The 22,491-nt window shown below is 30.7% G+C and overlaps 2 protein-coding genes across 3 annotated transcripts; both read left to right on the plus strand.

Moving 5' to 3' along the window:
* The first annotated feature begins 3,516 nt into the window (after positions 1 to 3,516).
* On the plus strand, positions 3,517 to 4,743 carry LOC132726407 (sex peptide receptor-like). The gene has a single exon (XM_060711721.1). The coding sequence runs from the start codon at positions 3,544 to 3,546 to the stop codon at positions 4,720 to 4,722; it is 1,179 nt and encodes a 392-aa protein (XP_060567704.1). The 5' UTR covers positions 3,517 to 3,543; the 3' UTR covers positions 4,723 to 4,743.
* A 7,084-nt stretch (positions 4,744 to 11,827) lies between these two features.
* On the plus strand, positions 11,828 to 19,892 carry LOC132726406 (sex peptide receptor-related protein 2-like). 2 transcript variants are annotated; one of them, XM_060711720.1, is made up of 2 exons: positions 11,828 to 12,070; positions 18,351 to 19,892. In XM_060711720.1, the coding sequence occupies exon 2, from the start codon at positions 18,381 to 18,383 to the stop codon at positions 19,557 to 19,559; it is 1,179 nt and encodes a 392-aa protein (XP_060567703.1). In that variant the 5' UTR covers positions 11,828 to 12,070; positions 18,351 to 18,380; the 3' UTR covers positions 19,560 to 19,892. The 2 variants fall into 2 exon arrangements, with proteins under 2 accessions (XP_060567703.1, XP_060567702.1); XM_060711719.1 differs by lacking the exon at positions 11,828 to 12,070 and adding an exon at positions 16,185 to 16,313.
* The last annotated feature ends 2,599 nt before the right edge of the window (positions 19,893 to 22,491 follow it).

Genomic DNA, 22,491 nt, shown 5'->3' on the forward strand with positions numbered 1-22,491 from the left:
TTTGTAAAAAATGACCCAAATTGTAAAGCGTTTAAACGCATTTCACTCAACTCGGGCTAAAAAGGGCATAAAAATACGATTTTCAATTTATTTTAAAGTAATATTTCTTAACTATCCTTGCATATATTTCTGTTTAAAGTGCCCCGCCTCATTTATGTAATAAATTCAAATGTTATGTTTTTAGGCTTTTAAACCTCAGTGGAGTCCCTTTAAAGCAATTGACTAGAAAACGGGAATACTTTAATTTAGCAACTGGTAGTTCACTTTGATCTTTCAGAAGTCATTGAAATCTAATAATCAGAATTTTTGTCTGGCTTGTGTAAACGATGTTAAACTTTTTTTTAAAACATGATAATTTAAATCTGGCTAGATCGGGCGTCCATTGACCGGAACTTGCGTGATTAAATTAAGTTGATATATTTTTCTATCACCTACAATTATGATAAGACGAAAGATAACCAATCAAATTCCGCTTTTTTCATGTGTCTGTTACGTAACTACATGCCTTTAAAATTTTGCTTTTTCACGGGTAAGCGGTTAATGTTTTGCTTCGTATAGATAAATTTAATGCTTATTTTGACAACTGGACTTAACGGATATCTTCGACTTCGTAATATTTCTCTTGTCCCTCGCGATAATGTTTAAAACATAAAATTTCATTGATAGTAAACTATTGTTATGTACACGTGTCTTCGTGGTCGCTTTTTAAAAGAATGTCATTGATTTCATATTTTTAAGTGTTGTAAAAGTCATGTAAAGCTCGATATTTTGTTATTCATTTTGCAGATGTTTTAAAATGTTTAAAAATATATGAATATTTTGAAATTTATTGTGTATCATTACATGTAAACCTGTAGGGATAAAACTTCAAAAAGTCGTGCGGAAAAGGTAAATGAAAATAATGTATGTCAGCTTTGTAAGAAAAAAAGATGAAAGGTGTTTCATTTACCTGCATATTTAAAGCTTTTAAAAACATCCAATACGGAGATGCAAATCAAAATCACAAAAATTTGACTTCTATTTTATAATTTCTTGTTTATTATTTACAAATATAAATTGTATATTTAACTTAAGTTTACAAAGTATTGATTACATGGAAATGAATTTTAATTATATATTCTAAATGCTTCATAACCAAACTTCCGTAAAAGTTATTGAATTCGTTCTGTTTGTTAAACTTAAATTTCTCAAACATGCACCATTTAATTTAAATGAGACGTATCAAAGTAATTGTCGAAGTATTATGTTTTATGTGTTTAAAGCACATACATTCAGCCTCTTTATACTTTAACAGCCTGCTAAAAACATTAATTATTAAAACACTATAAATAGTTATCTCAAGTTGACATTTTCTCTCACGCGTATGATGTTATTTAAAATACCATTTAAGTGGTAGCGCGGCGTAAGAAAGAAGTGCGTGGGGAATGATGTAATTAAAGTGGTTGGTGTTATTATCGCAAACGTATTTAGGACATTAATTTACAAATAATTACTATACATTGTAAGCCTTTCTAATCTAGCTTTAAGCGGACAAGTTAATTTATAAGGTATGCTTAAAACATATTTTGTATCATCTTTATCATAGCTTATATATTTTAAAATATTAATATTGAAAATATTTTGTTTGTGTATTTCATTATTTAGTTATTTATTTAATGTTTAGCTTGAAAATACTTTTTGCAATTCACTCATTGAGCTAATTATTATGATTATCATGGTTTGTGAAAATTCCTAATTTCAATATTTTTCTATATTTTATATAATGCATTGTAACGAAACAAGTCATCCGTTCCTGCTGTAAAATGTTTTCAATATTTCTCGCTTTATATTCTATATAACTTTTTTGTCTAAGATTGATATTAAGGAAATGCACGTAAAAACAATCATATCATTTGCGTATCCAGACAGGCGAAGTCTGAAATTAATACATTCATCCAACTGTTTCAACGAAGCAAATCGATCAATCATTAGTATAAAATACATCTAATCCAGCTATGGTAACCCTGTTTTAGTTTTATAATGCTTTATTAATAATAATATCATGGCTTTATTAATGATTTTATCATGGCTATAGTTTGTCATTATACATGTATAGTATCCTACATTCTTTCCCATAGTTTTCTTATTGTGATGCAAGAGTTAAAATACAGCCTTGAGTTTTGAAACAATGTGTTATTTCAGAATGCATCTTTAAATAAAATAATTTTAAGAAATTAAACATTCAAAGCTATGAAACAAGAAAATGAGTAGTTTTTTTATAGTTAACAGCATTTCATTAGACTCTTTGTGGATGCACCCGATGCATATTATAATTGAGGAACGCGTCGGGAAGAGCTATTCATGGCTACAAGGTTCGAATCCAGAGAGCTTATAATGAAAGACAATTTGAATGTTAGCATGCTATCCCACTCCTTTTAATCAAATACTTAGTGTGAATGAAGATATCTTTTGCTTACGTAATATCTAGGGACTTTTAAAAATATTTCATAATACTTTCAAAAAAAACAAGAAAACTTTTTCACTGAAATGCTGCATGATGTGTATATCTAAAACTCAGTTAAAAATTAAAATGATAATTAACCACCCAATGAGACAAGTATAACTTCAGTCATTAATTTTTGTAGCAATTCATCATATCACCATATCGCGTCCTCCCACTCGACATTTACCTGATTTATTTTAATATTTATATCATTAATAATTCATAACATAAATAATGTCTTAAAACGTTTGCGAGTTTGCTTTTCCCAGTTACGGATAATAAATTTTGAATTACTTGACATTATCCTTGACATTTTGTTCTATGTTAAGTGTTACCAGCAAATTCTATTCAAATCTAACGATAAATATTCATGATTGAATAAGAATATTTTATGTGGTGTTTGGTCGGGCTTATGCTGCGTTAATTGAATCGAGCCTTGTGTTGCCTGTGTTGGTCTTTGTTCATAACATAACGTAACGTAACGTAACGTTAAAACTGAAGGAATGTATGCAGGCTGGTTCTATTCAAGCGGTTTTCCGAGTCAACACGTTTAGGGTTAATTTTTAATAATCTTGATAATTTGTATTTTAATTGTTAATTGTGTGTGACTCCTTAAGATTGAAGATTATTTTGTTTGTCTCGTAATTTGCGATATATAAGCGCAAGATTATAAAAATTAATCTAAAATTAACTATCATAAACTGATATATCTCATTTTAATATAATGCCGACCAGTTTGTTTCTTACATGATTCAGACAAATGAATAAAATTCCATGGCCACAAGGTCCATTGTCTCATGTGTACACAACGTGAAAACAAAAAGTCGACGATTGTTTTAGTTTCGATTTAAACACACCAATCTCTTTTGATAACCTAGCTAATACATCAGTATCATAAAAAAATATAAAACGAAAATACGGAATACATATAAAGGTGAATGTATATTTTAAACTGAATGGCGTTATCTAAAATATCAATAAATCGATGAATTTGACCTTATAACTACATTTTTGCATTTTTATATCTTCAGAAATAAGGGACGAGTAAACAAATTCGAAACATGGATGGCTCAACAACTTCTTACAATGACATTGATTCACACATTGGCGTTTACAATGTTACGTCAAACATGAATGATAGCCATGGGGCACATGTATATTATGACGAAAACTATGATGAATTCTATGACGGAAATTACGAATACGTGTATGACGACCATCTCTATGAAATATTCAATTTTGAACTTCCCATTTATGGATATGTTTGGCCAGTTATTGTTTTATTCACAACATGCTGCAACTTAATTGTGATTGGTGGATTCTTGCGCAAACGCATGCGCAATGCGACCAATTTGATTTTGGTTTTTATAGCTGTATCAGATTCGCTTACAGGACTTGTGACGTTGCCGGCAACGTTTCATATTTTTACGAACGAAAATTTTGCCCTCACAAAGGACTGGTGCAATGTGGCTATGATAACTCGGCTATATATTTCGCGTGCTTTTCATACCATATCTGTTTGGGAAACACTGCTCCTAGCTTTTCATAGATTTCTGCAAATTCGTCATCCAAATCTTGGTAAGAAAGTGTGCACAATGCCTAAGACATTATTTGTTATTTTAGTAATATACATTGCATCGTTTGGCTTACATATATTCCATGCATTTGATATAAAAGCCGAGGAAGGATTCTGTCAATGGAGTATTAGGGAACCATGTGGCTGGGCGTGTGTTTACATGTGGTTTTCTTTACTTCTCAGCCACATTCTTCCGTCACTTGCACTAGTGGGATTGGCCGTGATTATGATCAGAACTCTGAATACGTTCAAACGTGAGTCAATTGTGAGTAACCGTTCAGGACGACGAAAACAGACGCAAAGGAACGTAACTATAGTCGTGATTCTAATTGTCGTAATATTCCTTGTGCCAGAACTGCCTTACGGCATATTTTACTTGATGACCGTCAGTCTAAACCACTCGGGAAAACGGATATTCCCGCTACGCACCAACAGGCTTATCCACTGTGTATATGAACTTTTCCTCATTGTTAGTTTTCATCTGAACTTTTGGGTTTACTGCATTATGATTCGGAATTTTCGTTCGTGTATCAAAAGTTTGTTACGTCTAGTGACCTGTCGACCCGCTAACTTCGAACGTCTCGAAGGGGAAGTGACGTCATCGAGTGGCGGAGGTCTAGAACTAGCTGGAATGACTACTGGAACAGACACGGACCAGAACTGAAATACCAAGGATGCCCCCCGTTATATATTTCATAAACTAGCTAGTTATTTAATATTTTACCACGTTTGAACAAAGTGCCACAATAAGCTTCTTTGCGTGGTTGCCTAAGATGTGAATCATCTGATTAATCACAGTGATATTCATATTTATTTAATGGGTTTTTAATAACTTTATAATGAACTTCGAATCTGCATTATTTGCTTCGAAAATATCTATTAATATTTCGAAAGTATAATTTTCAAATGTTTGCGAAAACTTTATTGGTTTAAAAACTTTGTTGTACATATTTTGAATATGAGACGTATATTATACAATGTATATAGAATATTAGTTTACTTTTTTCATCCTTTAAATTTTCCGACCAATGACCAATTCTATCTAGAGCCGGGCAATTGAAAGATATAGAATCTATAAAGAAAGTCCAAAACGGCAATATTGAACATGTTGAACATTATTTTTGTAAAGGGAACAGAGGAAATGAAGCCTGCATATCACATATATGCTGTCCAAATAAACGGGGCACATATCCTTAGTGTGATTTCAAGTTTTTAAGTAAGGATGTAGAAAATACATTTACAACATTTATGTTTGAACTGTTTATACATGACGACTTTTTACGGCCTCTAAACGGCACAGACAACGCTGATTTGGCGATAAAACCGAGAGAAATAGAATCTCAAAAGCAAGTCAAAAACACGGGGCAAAATGGAAATGTTGCAGGGTCGTTTTGCTTGAGACAAAGTCATTCTAACTTGTAATCTAACCACTCTATAATAGAATCTATCTTTGGGTTAGATAGAGGATATGGAATCCTATTGCCCGAGGGTTGGGATTTCCTTATCCTCTATCTAACCTAATGTTATTTTTCTCACTCACCGGGACACACAAGAAATAAAATAGAAGTACCTGTATCAGTGAAACTACTTCATATGCGCATTACAACCAAGTTTGAATGGCGGGACGGGGCATAGGCGCCTGACTTTCTATGGTTGACAAAAAGCATTTTACCGATTGCGAAGATTTTTCTACTGATTCAGTTATTTTGGCCAAATATTCAATAAAAATAAATTAAAATGAGATTTGTCGTCAAGAACCATCGTTACCATTACATAAAACATGGATGCTTTCCAGGCAAAGTGTCATAATATTCGATTTTACTAATTTAAAGTGTGCTATTTTTTAATTTCTAATAGGTCGATACGGAAAAGTCTGACCTAGGTAGAGTGGACTCTAGCGCGAAAGTTATTATCAATTTCTTTCGATTCCGTGGAGAATTTAAAATATTAGCTCAGATTTTTGATACCTTATAGGCCATCCTAATGTTTCATTTTCGTCAAAATAAGGGTATGTGTAGGAATATGTAAAGAAGTGCTGCACGTAGAGTATGAGATAACCCCATGTGAGATAAGATTTTCCAACACCGCTATTTTTAGTTACATTTACGAATTTTTCTATCTGGTTAGTGGGAAAATATATTGTTGGCTGCTCTTATATCAAAGACTTTCAAATTAACAACAGACAGGTTCAAATTAAAAGCTGAACGAGTACAGTATAATATACAAATACCAATTATGCACTTCAAAGAGAAATTATATTTTATTAAAAAGGATGAACGGTTAACCATTAAATATTTGGATGTATATTCTTAATTATGATGACGTATCAAGTGGTAATATGAAAGTCATAAAAGTTTTTTTGCTATGAGAAAACACCGGCTAAATTCGGATGGTCAGCTGCATTGACTTATCACATTAAAGACCATATCAATATCAGCACGCCTTCTTTTAACTATTTCCTTTTACAAACGAATGTGTCAGATTAACCATAAGTCTAAATACTTCAGGTATGGCAACAAGAACATGAAAACAGAGAGATCCCACGAGATCATTGAGAACAATATTAAAACTGTGTACATCGCAGATTTGGTATGATTGAGTCTAGCCCCCTAGCACCGGCTTAAGCGGAATTTAATCCAGACACAAATGAAATCTTGAAAGTAGCAATAACTTGTTCAGATAAATTCATTTGTCATATTTAAATAATGAATGTACCAGACATTGATTAAAAACACTTCACACAATTTCCTCGTCCCTCTATATACATGCCCACGGTCCCATCGTAATAACTGTGCTAAGATACTAAAAAAGACAAGTTAAATACTTCAAGACCGTTAAGAAGTAATGAAAATATTGATATTTTATTACTTCTATGAAAATCTGTAACCAAAAATTACTAAATGATACTAAACAAATACCTCATCATGAACAATATTTTGTTTCAATACAGTTATATTTGAGACACATATACTTCTATGTAAATTGCATGGTAAAAGAGTGATGTAATGTCAGTTGGTTTTTTGTTGTTGTTGTCGTTGTCTTTTTTTTCTTTTTTTTTTCATTGTTATACAAGAAAAACAAGAAGTACTTTTATAATCATTAATTCACCTAATTCTTTATTGTGGCAAGTGTCACAATGGTATTTTCCTTTATTTATAGCACACAAAAACAGTCACAACATATTATGGTTTATTCTTGATGCATTATTGATGTACTTGATGCATTCCTTTCATTGTTTATATAGATGATGCAAACATCTTTCACGTGTACTCTGTCATATAAATTACATATAAGAATGACAGGATCTTACAGATATTTCACTGACGTATGTTCTCGGGGGAAAAAGACAATGATTTTAGTACTGTATAAATAACATCTAAAATTGCTTCATTAATTAGAATATTTCTGGAGTGTTAGGGAAACCATGGCATTCATTAAACATATTCAGGAAGTTAACAATAAGGAAATCATCTGAAACAAACGACGATTTTCACAAACTTATTACAAATGTACAACCTCTGTGTTGAGCTCGAAATTAACAACAAATAAAATTAGTTAGCATGAGATATTCATATACACTACTGGTTATATCTCATGCACCGATTCATGCATTATGTTGTAAATATAAGACTGTATAGAAAAGAACGCAACAAAGTATACGGCTTGTATCACTATATTAATGAAAGTACAAACTACATGTAGTTTCACAAAGCAAACAAAGAAAAGACTAAAAGAGACACAGGTATAAATTTTCATGCCACAAAAATGTTTATACCGTTACATTAAAAGGTGATATCTAAACCTTTGAAACACTCTCTTAGATTGTGTAACTTGTATATAATTATGCTATTTAACTTTGTCATTGTTGTCACTAATGTATTCATGTATTGGTTGATGTCGATGTGCTGTATATGCATATGACTGAATAAATTTTCTGTTCTGTTCTACATATATTTTACATATTTGTTAAATGAGTTATATATTCACTCCTTTAGATAATTGGCAAATGTAAGATTTATAATTGCCCTAGGTACATGTATAAAATGTATAAAAATTAATTACTTTGAAATGCTGTTAATTTAATGCTGGAATGATAAAATGTGACTTGATTAATGAATGGCAATTAAGACGTAGGGTTATTTAAAAGATAAATGTATTTCTTTTTGTCAGAATAAAATGTTTCTTTAGTCATGAGGGGACAAGATATTTCTGAAGAACAAATTTCAAAAAAGACAGAATTCAGTCAAGAGCTTATCAACTTAAAAGACTTTTTTTCTTCCGGCGTACTGTGTAGTGTCTTATGTTAATGCTATAAAGGGTACAAGAAACCTTGTGATAATATAGCCAATTAGATGATGACCAAGGTGAAAACTTTTATCCCTTATCATTTGTTTTTTTCTGGTAATATTATTGAAAGACGAATTATAAGTTAATGAAATGCTAAGAAAGTTCCTTAAAGCCATTTTAATGATAGACAACAGAAGAAAAGAGCATATATGTATTCCGAAATAATATAAAGTTCGGATAATGCAACAGTCAAGTTTTTCATTGATGAATGGTTTATACAGTATGGTTTATATATTTCGTTCGCAAATTTAGAGTTTAAAGCTTTTGTATTTTAATGGAAAACTGAACATATTCTAAAAACATGATGTAAGTACATATGTTTAATAAAATGATATTTCTCACACTCATGCAAAACAGTTTGCATTGGTTTAATCTGTCTCTCGCAAAACAGTTTGCATTGGTTTAATCTGTCTCTATCAAAAGAGAAAAAAATCATTTTCTATTGACTATACTTGAAAAAAATACAGTTGTAATAAGTATTATTCATAACCTAAAAAAAGGCACTTATCGTGCAGTGGATACAAGAACCAAATGTTGTCAATTCAAACGTAACAATTCTGTTCTTATGTTATGTGCTCTAAGTTGTTTTGTTTACTATACGCCAATGTTATGTACCGGTTTATACAGAATTCAGTAGACATTTCAAGATGTATAGTCGTAGAAGAATTGTCAACATCAGAATTAGTCAAACACTTTATACAAACCTATTCTAGGAATTGTTTGCAGATTTTTTTCCAACAGGTAATGCATTATAGCAGTTAAATAAGGAATTGTTTGCAGATTTTTTCAACAGGTAATACATTATAGCAGTGAAATTAGGAATTGTTTGCAGATTTTTTCAACAGGTAATTCATTATTGCAGTGAAATTAGGAATTGTTTGCAGATTTTTTCAACAGGTAATACATTATAGCAGTTAAATTAGGAATTGTATGCAGATTTTTTCAACAGGTAATACATTATAGCAGTGAAATTAGGAATTGTTTGAGATATCTCTCAAGGTGTATAGGTTTTATTTACGTAATGTTTTAGCGTCCGAGTTTTATATTAAAGTAGTTCAGGTGAACAATACACAAAGTAGAGGCAGATTATATCTGGTTTATTAAGTTATTAACTATATTGGCTAACATTATAACTGATACGCGCGTATAAAAATGATTTTTTATAATTATGTTGCTATGGTTTACTCTGTTATTGAATGAAAGACCTTACCTTGATTCTTGAAGTAGGGTACGTCAAATTTACATTAAAGAATTTTTGTTAGTATAGATAATAATAAAACATGTTTTTTCTTCTTCTTTTCTTTGATAAATTAACAGCAAGAAAAATGATATGTTAAAGGTTAAAATATAACCTTAGAATTAAAAATTAATGTATGCTTTAAAACATTCGAATATTAAGCAGGTGACCTGTAAATTTCTCCGTACATTTGGACATAATATGTAACTATATACGGGCGTTGTCTATCAAAGAAAATGCGTAAGGCGAAATTAAATAGAATGTTCAATTCAAAATGTGATACGTAATTATTAACAATTAACCATGAAATTAAGCGCAGTATACTAAAATATCTAGATAATATGTATTAACGTATTACATTTGGAATACGTTCAGTGGATGTAGACATTCCATATATGATATCAGGTATATTAATTTTATTTTTTATTGAAGTTTTATCGTTTGACATATTTATGTAACATATGTATGTTTTTATTTAATATTATTTAAGTAGTCGTATAATACTAATTTTCATGTTCATTTCTTTTTCAATATGGCAATTTTATAATGTGTATCTTTTCATTAAATTGAAGTAAATCTGACATTGATTGATATGAACCTTATCTATTTAAGTCAGACACAACTTTTATCAGTATTGGCACACTACTGAACAATCAATACCATGATGCAATATTCTAACACGACCCGCATTTTTCCCTATTGAACATAGAAGAACAGAAAGTGTGTGTTATTATGCAACAGATGCACAGTTTGACGTTCTATATTTAGACATGTGACGTAGTCATTACACACGTGCCGTAACCACTAAAAATCCAACGCGCTGAAAATAAGTTCGGAAACAAATCAGGCGCAATTTTGCTTATCTATCAAGTACCGCAACATTTATTTGTTAATGTCGTGTTAGAATCGAAATAATATATCCAAAATCAGTGATTTTATCGCTTGATAACATCACTGTTTGTCGTTCGGATGCGCATCATTATATCACTCGGGCTACGCCCTCGTGATATAATTCCTCGCATCCGCACTCCAAACAGTGATGTTATTGAGCGATAAAATCACTGTTTTCGATATATTATTTCTTAAATATTATGATAATATTGAAGATATATAATTTCAACCATTAAATTTAATCCTTAATTTTTTTAAACAAAATAACGATTCATTCGCCAAAGTATCATAATATAAAAATAACGGGCAGTAGTTTAAGATCAGCGGATCGTAGAATATATACTTTAAATCATGTCAAAGGTCTTTACAGTAAAGTTTATATACTTCTTTTACAACAATAGAGTTTAAAGCTTTTGTAATAAAATGGAAAACTGAATACGTTTTTAAAACTTATGATTTAAGTACATATGATTGTTGTCACTCATGCAAAACAGTTTGATAGGAGAAAAAAGTTTAAAACCATAATTAAAAGAAACAGTTGTGTTAAATAATTCATACATCAGTTAATTAAAAAAAAGCAGTGTTGGATACAAAATCCAAATTCGTGCAATTTAAACTTAACAATTGTTTTCATATAATCTTTTGGATATCGTATGTGCTGTAAGTTGTTTTGTTCTACAATATGCCAATTTGATCTACAAGTATGTACATAATTCGATAGCATATACAGATGATTCAGACACGAAAAAAGTTATTCAAGCAGTTTATACAACCGAAATGAAGCAATTGTTTATATTTCAAACAGATTATTCCAACGCGTAATTAGTTCTTGTAGTAAATTTAGGAATTAATTGAAGCTATTTTACGAAATATAAAAGTAAGATGCCTTTCTGGTTCTATGAGTTTTATTTACGTAATGTGTTACCGGCCAAGCGAAACATTCTATTAGAGCGAATTATTTCAGATATAACTACAGATTGTAAAGGTAGATTACAGCTTATTCATGAAGTAACCATACTGCCCAATATTATATATTTGGCACGTGCTTATTAACAAATTGGTTTTACGAGTACTAAATGTTGCGTATGGTTTAGCGAAGGATATTACCTTTATTCTTGAAGAAGGGTTAGCCAGACTTACATTTAAGATTTATTTTGTAAATATTTATAATAAAGTACCTAACCATGAGTAAAAATAAGATCTTTAAAAAAAACAATGCATATAAAGCGATGTGAAACAGGTAACAAAAATAACCTTACAATTAAAATGTGATTAATTGTTTTAAACTTTCGAATACATTGTAGTGTAAGTTGATGACAGATGTCCTCAAACTTTCCCCGTACCTTTGGACATGATATGTTATTTCATACAGGCGTTGTCTATTAAAGAAGACGTGCAAGGCGAAATCAAAGTGATTATTACCATTTAAACTTGCAATTAATCGCAGTATACTTAAACCTCTGGATAATATGTATTCATGTTGATGTTGAATGAATAAATATTCAGTGGGTGTAAGGAATATATTAAATAATATCAGGTATATTAATTTCTACTTTGATTTAAATGTTAACTTATGTTGTCGTTTTTTTATATTTATGAATTTTATCATGCACGTTTTGTTCTTTTCGCCTTTTAAAATCTTATATTCTTTTTTGTAGTTGTGTATTTAGTCATTCCCCATGTTTGTATGTTAATTTTTCAAAATTATTTAAATATGACAATTTCATGTGATGCATCATTTCATAAATAATGAAGTCAAACTGACATCAATTGATATAAAAATTAATGCACATTTTATCTTTTAATTTTCAACTACTGAACAGTCAAATAATTCAAATGTCAATACACTACATGTATATGATAACATTATGATAATGATGATGATATAGTTTTAAAAATTGAACCATTACTTTTTGTGACGATTATTTTTTAAACATATATAATGATTCAATCATCAAAGTATTTAGATATAATAAACGATGAAGGGCAGTGGGTTAAGACCAGTGGACTGTAGCCTATATTATCTAAATCATGACTAAGGCCTTTATAATTTACACACTTCTTACATATAAAATAAAGTTTGAAAACTTTGATGTTGAAATGAAACACTAATTATGCTTTAAACTACATTAAAACATATTACATATTACTAATGATGTAAGAACGTAAGTTTGAATTTTTCTCTCGGTCAAGCAAAACAATTCGCATACATCTTTCAGAAGAAGAAAAGAGAGATTTAAATGATATACAATAGGAAAAAAATCAGTTGGTTTAAAAATAATTAATATGTAAATTTATTGATAAATACAATTATCTATAATTGATTTGAAGGTTTCCAAATCTGACACTGGTAAAATAGTAAATGAACGATAAAAGTTATGTCTAGTACCTATGGTGGCTGATTTGGTAAGCTTTTGGGCTTCGTGTTGGCGCTAGCGACAACAGGACAAAGCCCAAAACGGCGCGTTGTCGGACTTTCGTCTTGTCGTCCTGTCGCTAACGATGTACGCCAAACGGCGCGATGTCATGCGGCGTGTTGTCCATCTTCGTCTTGTCGTTCGGGTCAAATCAAAGGATTGGCTTATACGCCAAGCGACAGGGCGACATCGCGACAACGCGCCGCATGACAACGTCGTTTGGCGCTTTGTCATGTTGACGCTAGCGACAAGACGAAGATGCGATAACGATATAGGTTGCCTTGTCGCTATCGAAAACGCATCGCGCAATGTATAGCAAATCAGCCACCATAAATACCATATTCTGTCTAAACGTAAGATGGTAAATGAAATACATTTTTAAGTGAAATGTCACTTTAAATAGTTTGCATTGTGTCGGCGTCAGGTTTTTATTTCATTCTTGTTTCCTGTGTCTAGCTTAAATCAATTTATAAAGTAACGAACAAGTTACAATGCTGTCATCTTTTGTCTCATTATTTAAATGATTGACGGTGACACATGTTATAATGAATGTTTCATAAAATATATGGACCGTCATAAAAAAATGCAACAATATCCGCATCATTACGTCATGTTAAATTCGGAAACATTTTAACGTTTAGAATTAAAATGAAACATTATTTGCCCCAGTGAAAATGTTATTAAGACACTAGTATTAAGATCGCATTTGATAACCCAGATAAATAGCTTTAAGGTACACACTTGACTAGAAAATGAGGATACTTTAATTTAAGAACTGGTAGCTCACTTTGATATTTCAGAAGGAATTGAAATCTAATAATCAGAAGTTTTAAACGATGTTTAAACTTTAACATTTTCAAACATCTGGTTAGATCGGTCGTCCATTGACCGGATCTCGTGCGATTTAATTAAGTTTATAACTTTTTTTCTATCACCTACAATTATGATAAGACAAAAGATAACCAATCATGTTGCGCTGTTTTCTTGTGCCTTTTACGAAAATACATGCCTTTTCTTTTGCACGGGTTAATGGTGAAACATGTTGCTTGCTTCGTATAGATAAATTTGATATTTATTTCGAAAATTGGACTTAACGGATATCTTTCAACTCGTAATATTTCTTAGGTCTCTCAACATAATGTTTAAAATATAAAATTTCATTAATAGTTTTGACCGAGAAAACTGTTGTTATAAACACGTGTCTTCTTGTCCGCACTATAAAAGAATCTCATTGATTTCATATTGAAAAAACTTGATATTTGGCATTTATTTCGCAGATGTTTTAAAATGTTTCAAAAAAATATATGAATATTTGACATTTATTGTGTACCATTAAACCTTCAAAAAGTAGTGCGGGAAGTGTTAATGTAAATTATGCTATAGATAAAAAGGTGTTTCATTCATCTGCATATTTTAAGCTCTTGATAACAGCCAATACGGAGTTTCGAACTTGAAATGCAAATCAAAATTACAAAAGTTTGACTTCTACTTTATGCTTTCTTGTCTACTATTTGTAAACAAAAAGACTTCATTAAATTTAAATTGAAAATATTGATTTCATGAAAATGAAATTTTATCATATATAGACCGTTTTACAATACGATTTTCCATAGCAACGAATGTTGCATTTCGCGCATGCGCATTCTGCGTAGGGCAAAACGCAATAACGATGTCTACACTTTATCATACTTTCAGGCTTAAATAGATGCGATTTCATGTTATGTCACCAAAAAAATATTAATTTTGGGATGACTTAATGCGGTAAGTACTGAAAACGTGGATTTATTTTTTAACAAATCTAATGTGCGGGACTAATAATTCAATGGTCAAAAAGGGCACACGCATGTTGTTTGTTTAAGGTATCATTAGACGACTTTTCCATCAGTAATTTAAATTGAAACAGCAGGGTGTTAAAGATAAAATGTTATTACCCCTGTATTACACAATATTACACAATTTGTATTGTACACTTCCTTTGAATAACTGGATTGGTCAGGCGGCAAGTGTCAAACAGATTGGCACGCGAACGGTTGTTCATTCAACCGGGACGTTTAAATACCATGATATACATGTGTAGTTAATCAGTTACGCTTATTAAAATGGTAATTTATGTAACTTTTAAATATACCGATCAATGTTTATGGATTTTGAGAAGAGAAAAATTGTGACATGCATTATTATAAATAACATGTTTTACGAAGAAGCGGATAAAATGTGTGTTATAACTTTTATCTCTTCCAAACGTTAACTTCTCAAGATTTTGAAAAAAAATAATTAATTATTTAAAATCTATTTATGTGACTTAAATTTTTCTGTTTGCATCACAGGCAAATCGGATAAAGGATATAATCAGGTATATTGAACACTAAAAATGCATTATCACCTGTTCTGATATTTTTTCAGAATGATAATTAATCTCGATTTCATGTTATAAAATTTCTTTTGTTTTTTATATGAACTATTTCAACAGCAAATAAGTTGACTTTCCATTTGCTTATAGATATATTTCCACATCTTCTTTAAAAAAAAATGATCTCGCTGTCAAGTCCGTGATCGTAAATTCTTAAACAAGTATCTTTTCCATGCCTTTTTATGGCATTCTCGCCGCAAAGTTTTCTATATTTGTTAAAAGCTATTTTATATAATTTTCTACCGTTTACCTTGAACTAACACGGAATTGTCTATGAACTTCTACTATATTTCTATGTAGGGCGATGCGGTTTTTTGCCCTACGCAGATTGCGCATGCGCGAGAAAATTCTAATTCCGGTCGATTTTTCAAAGCAACGGACCGCGTCGTAAAAAGGTCTATTCTAAATGCTTCATAATCAAACGTCCGTAAAAGTTATTGAATTCGTTCTGTTTGTTAAACTTAGATTACTCGAAGATACACAATTTAATTTAAATGAGACGTGTCAAAGTAAATGAGGAATTATTAAGGAAACCATTTACATTCAGCCTCTTATACTTCAACAGCATACCAAAAATATTAATTTTTAAAACACTATAAATAGTTAGTTTAGTTTAAACGTATTTTATTTCTCAGAATATATATACATGTTACAATATACAATATACATAGATCAATATAAATATTCTTAAAAACAGGATTAGAATGAAAGACAACATGTCTTATGAAATTCTTCTTCTAAATAGTTGAACTTATCTCAAGTTGACATTTTCTCTCACGCGTACGATGATATTTAAAATACCAGTTAAGTTGTAGCGCGGCGTATCGGGAATGCTGTAATTAAAGTGTTTTGTGTTATAACCGTAGACGTATTAAGGACATTAATTTACAAATAATTACGATACGTTGTAAGCCTTTCTAATCTAGCTTTAAGAGGATAAGCTTACTTATAAGGTATGCTTAAAACATATTTTTTATAATCTTTATCATAGCTTTTATATTTTAATATATCAATAGTTATAATATTTTGTTTGTTTATTTCATTATTTAGTTATTTGTGTTATGTTTAGCTTGAAAATACTTTTTGAAATTAACTCATCAAGCTAATTATTATGATTATTTTGATTTGTGAAAATTCCTTATTTCATATATTTTTCTATATTTTATATAATGCATTGTAACAAAACGAGTCAACCGTTCCTGCTTTAAAATGTTTTCAATATTTCTCTCTTTATGTTTTATATAACTTTTTGTCTAAGGTTAATATTGAGTAAATGCACATAAAAACAAAATATCATTTGCATAATTATCCAGACAGGCAAAAAAACGAAATTAATACATTCATCAAAATGTTTCAACGGGGCAAATCAATCAATCATTAGTATAAAATACATCTAATCCAGCTATGGTAACATCTTTTAGTTTTAAAATGCTTTATTAATTATAATATCATGGCTTTATTAATGATATTATCATGGCTTTAATTTGTCGGCAATCTGTATCAAATTATACATGTATAGTATCCTTATTCTTTCACATAGTTTTCTTATTGCGCTGCAAGAGTTTAAATACAGTCTTGAGTTTTCATACATTATGTTATTTCAGAATGCAATTTCAAATAATATCTTTAAAAAATCAATCATTTGTAGAGAGCGTAGCTAAGATAGAAGAAAGTGACTTATGTTTGATACTTAGCAGTGGAGTTCCTTTTTTAACGTCCTTGGTAGTTGCACAATGTATATCATAATTGGGAAACGCATCTTGAAGTGTTTTCGTGGCCACAAATGAATATATGAATCCAGAGAGCTTTGAATGAAAGACAATTTGAATTTAAGCATGCTAACCCACTCCTTTTAATCAAATACTTAGTGTGAATGAAGATATCGGTTGCTTACAGTAATATCTAGGGACTTTTAAAAATATTTCATAATATTTTGAAAAAAAAAATTTTTCTTTTTCATGCTGCATGATGTGTATATCTGAAACTCGATTAAAAATTAAAATGACAATTAACCAACCAATGAGACAATTATAACTCAGTCATTAGTTTTTTGTAGCAATTCATCATATCACCATATCACGTCCTCCACTCGACATTTACCTGATTAAAAATTTTATTATTTATATCATAAATAATTCATAACATAATAATGTCTTAAAACGTTACGAGCTTGCTTTTCCCAGTTGCGGATAATAAATTTTGAATTACTTGACATTATCCTTGAAATTTTGTTCTGCGTTAAGTGTAACTAGCAAATTCGTTTCAAATCTTAAATGGTGCTTAACTAAAATTCGTGAAGATATAGAATATTTTATGTGGTGTTTGTTTGGATTCTGCAGCGTTAATAGAACCGAGCCTTGCTGTGTAGATCTTTGTTAGTAACATAACAAAACATAACGTAACATAACGTAACGTAACGTTACGTTATGTAACAGTAAAACTGAAGGAATACAGGCAGGCTGTTTCTATATTGGCGGTTTTTCGGGTCAACAGGTTAAGGGTTAATTTCTAATAAACTTCAGGATTTGTTTTTTTTATTGTTTGTGACTCCTTAAGATTTAAGCTTATTTTTTTTATTGTTTTGATCTTTGCGATATATTAGTGCCAGCACAAGAAAATTGTGATAAAAAATAACTGACAATAACTGATATGTCTATTTTATTATAATGCCGACCAGTTTCTATATCATAAGGACAAATGAATAAAATATCATGGTCACAACGTCAATTGACCCATGTGTACGCAACGTAGAATAAGTCGAAATCGTCAATTTGTGTTTAGTTTCGGTTAAAATACATCAAGCCAAGCTCTTCTGAAAACCAAGCTAATACATGCACAACAGTAAAATTTATAATACGGAAATACGGAATACTTAGGAGTACTGTTAAAACATCTAAATGTGAATCTATGATTTTAACAGAATGACATAAATTTAAAAAATCAAATAATAGATAAATTTGCTCTACATTTTTATATTTTTATATCTTCAGAAATAAGGGACGAGTAAACAAATTGGAAACATGGATGGCTCAACAACTTCTTACAATGACGTTCATTCACACCTTGACGTTTACAACGTTTCGTCAAACATGAATGATAGCCATGGGGCACATGTATACTATGACGAAAACTATGATGGATTCTATGACGGATATTACGAATACGTGTATGACGACCATCTCTATGAAATATTCAATTTTGAGCTTCCCATTTATGGATATATTTGGCCTGTTCTTGTTTTATTCACAACGTGTTGCAACTTCATTGTGATTGGTGGATTCTTGCGCAAACGCATGCGCAATGCGACTAACTTGATTTTGGTTTTCATAGCTCTTTCAGACTCGCTTACAGGACTTGTGACGTTGCCGGCAACATTTCATATTTTCACGAACAAAAATTTTGCCCTCACAAAGGACTGGTGCAATGTTGCTATGATAACTCGGCTATATATTTCGCGTGCTTTTCATACCATATCGGTTTGGGAAACACTGCTCCTAGCTTTTCATAGATTTCTGCAAATTCGTTATCCAAATCTTGGTAAGCAAATGTGCACAATGCCTAAGACATTATTTGTTATTTTAGTAATATACCTTGCATCGTTTGGCTTACATATATTCCATGCATTTGATATAAAAGCCGAGGAAGGATTCTGTCAATGGAGTATTAGGGAACCATGTGGCTGGGCGTGTGTTTACATGTGGCTTACTTTACTTCTCAGCCACATTCTTCCGTCATTTGCACTAGTGGGATTGGCCGTGATTATGATCAGAACTCTGAATACGTTCAAACGTGAGTCAATTGTGATCAATCGTTCAGGACGACGGAAACAGACGCAAAGGAACGTAACTATAGTCGTTATTCTGATTGTCGTGATATTCCTTGTGCCAGAACTGCCTTACGGTATATTTTACTTGATCACCGTCAGTCTAAACCACTCGGAAAAAAGGATATTCCCGCTACGCACCAACAGGCTTATCCACTGTATTTATGAACTTTTCCTCATTGTTAGTTTTCATCTGAACTTTTGGGTTTACTGCATCATGATTCGGAGTTTTCGGTCGTGTATCAAAAGTTTGTTACGTCTAGTGACCTGTCGACCCGCTAACTTCGAACGACTAGAAGGGGAAGTGACGTCATCGAGTGGCGGAGGTCTAGAATTAGCTGGAATGACTACTGAAACAGACTCGAATCAGAACTAAATTCTAAACTCGCCCCAGTAAAATATTTCATAAACTATGTAGTAATTACAATGTAAATATTTTACTAAGTTTAAACAGAAAAGTGCCAAAATAAGCTGTTTTCATGGTTTTCCTAAGAGGTAAATTATCTAATTAATCACAGTAATATTCATATTCATTTTATGGGGTTTTAATGACTTTATAATGAGCTTCGGATCTGAGCATTATTTGCTTTGAATATTCATTTTGTGATTTTATCAATATTTCTGAAGTATAACCCAAAACTGTATCGGTTTAAAAACAGTGTTGTACATATTTTGAATATCAGAAGTATATGATACAAAAATATTTTAGTTCACTTTTTCATCCTTTCAAAGTAAACGACCAATGACCATTTCTATCCAGAGCCAGACAAGAGAGAGAAATAGAATCCAAAACGGCAATATTGAAAATGTTGCAGTCTCGCTTTGATTGAGTCTGTTTGTGGACGGTACTGGAGAGTGAAGGCTACTGTCCATGCCCTCTAGCTTGGGCTTAAGCAGAATTTAACATTTAAACATAACAATAAATTTTGGAATTTAGAAACATCCGCACATGTGTTTATACGGCGGTTATCATGGAACATTCAATGAGACGCCTTAGTGCCATTCTATAAAAAGTGGCGTATTGTCCTCAAGTAAAGAATGCATGTGTCATAAACAAGAAGACAGTGGGCAAATCTAAGTAATATATAACTTAATTTTTGAGGATCAGAAGTTATGAAGCCTGCATATCAAAGATATGCTGTCAAAAGACCAATTCAAAAAACAGGGCATATCCTTGGGGCGATAATACAGTATTTAAGTCAGGAAGTAGAAAAAAAAAACAAATATAAAGAACTAAAAGTGCGACAAACATATCAATAATGTCATGTTTAAAGATATTTAAGGATCAAAAATACATGTACAGCATTTCTGATTGTATATTCTTGACGACTTTTCTACGGCCTCTACACAGCACAGTCTATGCTGATATGGCGATAAAAATAGAAAGAATCTCTAATGAAAGTCCAAAACGTCAAAGTTGAAAATATTCGGTTTAAGTGATCCAAAGTCACTGTAACTTGTAATATATCACTATATATATTGTTGGCTGCTTTGATGTCAAAGACCTTCAAATAACAACAGACAGTTCGACTTAAAAAACTGACGAGTACAGTATAATGTACAAATAACAATAATACACTACAAATACAAATTAGTTTTAATTGAAAAGCATTAACCAAAAATAACTTAAATGGTAGAGAGCAAAAATAACATAAAAGAGATAATTGAAAATTGAAAATTGTAATAGCATATTTATACTGCCACAAGTTTGGCAATTTAAATTGTTTCTTGTGTTGTTTGTATCATAAATTCATAATGCATGTATTAGTTTATCTCCGTAAAAACGTGTTAGCAGTACTGTGTTTTTTTATTCTTTTTTGTGAACAGAGTTAGCTGCAATGAGATTCCTGACATAAAATAGCAGCATTTAAATTGATTTATGGAGAAAGTTATTTTCGCAATTATTTAACAGTCCTCTTTGAGAAGCAATAACAGTTTTCTCTGTGTGCACTTTATCTGTATTTGTTTCTCTTTATTTGACAGCTAAAGGTTTCATTATTACAATACTGCCTCCAGCGTCGTAAACCTGTAAAATATTTAATTCAGATGTGGGTTTTTTTCCAAGAAAAGAGAATAAAACTAATGAATTTTGAAGTTAAGAAATGCACAAATCTAAATAAAATATCTGTCTGTCTGTGCTAAAAAATCAAGTTTGTTCTTACTCTAGAACACTGAATTTTCACAATAATTAGAACGGTTCGGGAGACATGCTGCTGTTTGAAAGTAAAAAAGATCAATTGGATAAAAAATTTAGAATATTGAAATACAATACAGCTAATTTACATGTGACTAGAAGAATATTTATTTGAAATTTACATATATCATAATGTTTTTCTCATATACGGTATTGAACAGTAGCATTGCCAGTTTCTTGTTATAATACCAACTCTGTATTTAGGACAAAAATAAATCAAACCATTTTTTATATATAAAATAAGAAACAACCATGAACATCAATAAAGTATCTCAACAAAATTGACACGACTGTTGGATACATTTATCAATTTTATATATATTGTCTAGCATAAATGATGATAATACTTCTGGCAGACATTTGTTTCAAAATGTAAACTGGTTCATTTCTTATGTTTCCAAAACTAATGAGAGATAAGTTTTGTTACAGAGAACTTGCCAGAAAATAATACAATTTACTATTTACTTTACATTTTATTTCAGGAAAATAAAATATCCTGTTTTCAAATCTTAATTTGAGTTATAATTGAATAATATAATTATAATTATTACAACTTTATTGCATTGACTTTACTTTCCCGTCATAATTTTTAAGGTAAATAAACATTATATATATTTTATAGTAACATCTAATATTTTGTACTTATTATCTATTTATTTTAATTGAAAAATGTTACTATTTGTTTAAATTTATATAATATCCAAGTATATAATAGCCATATACAATAAAAATGCACATCAAAAGATATATATTCAAGGTTAGGGAAGGATAAAAACTGAAGATTTCAGTTAATTTGTAACATGTGTCGATTTGTTTTAACAAATTGAACTTTTTTGAGATGACTTTTAGCGGTTACTCTACTCTGCTCCTGATTTATGTTGAAGTCTTTATCAACATGATTCAGTGAATGCGAATTTAAAACCAAAAAAATATAATAACAAAATAAAATATCAAAGTAATCTTTTTGACAAAACACAATTACAGCAAAATTGTGTTTGATAAATTGTATTTTATCAGTCTAGCATAAATAATTGTGCCATTATGTATTATGATGTATAAAGACATTAAATTAAATGGTCTATGACCTATTTTAAGGACATTTAATATGGTACAA

Source organism: Ruditapes philippinarum, unplaced genomic scaffold (genome assembly GCF_026571515.1).
Source record: "Ruditapes philippinarum isolate M1 unplaced genomic scaffold, ASM2657151v2 ctg11088_1_1_1_1, whole genome shotgun sequence".
NCBI lineage: Eukaryota > Metazoa > Mollusca > Bivalvia > Venerida > Veneridae > Ruditapes > Ruditapes philippinarum.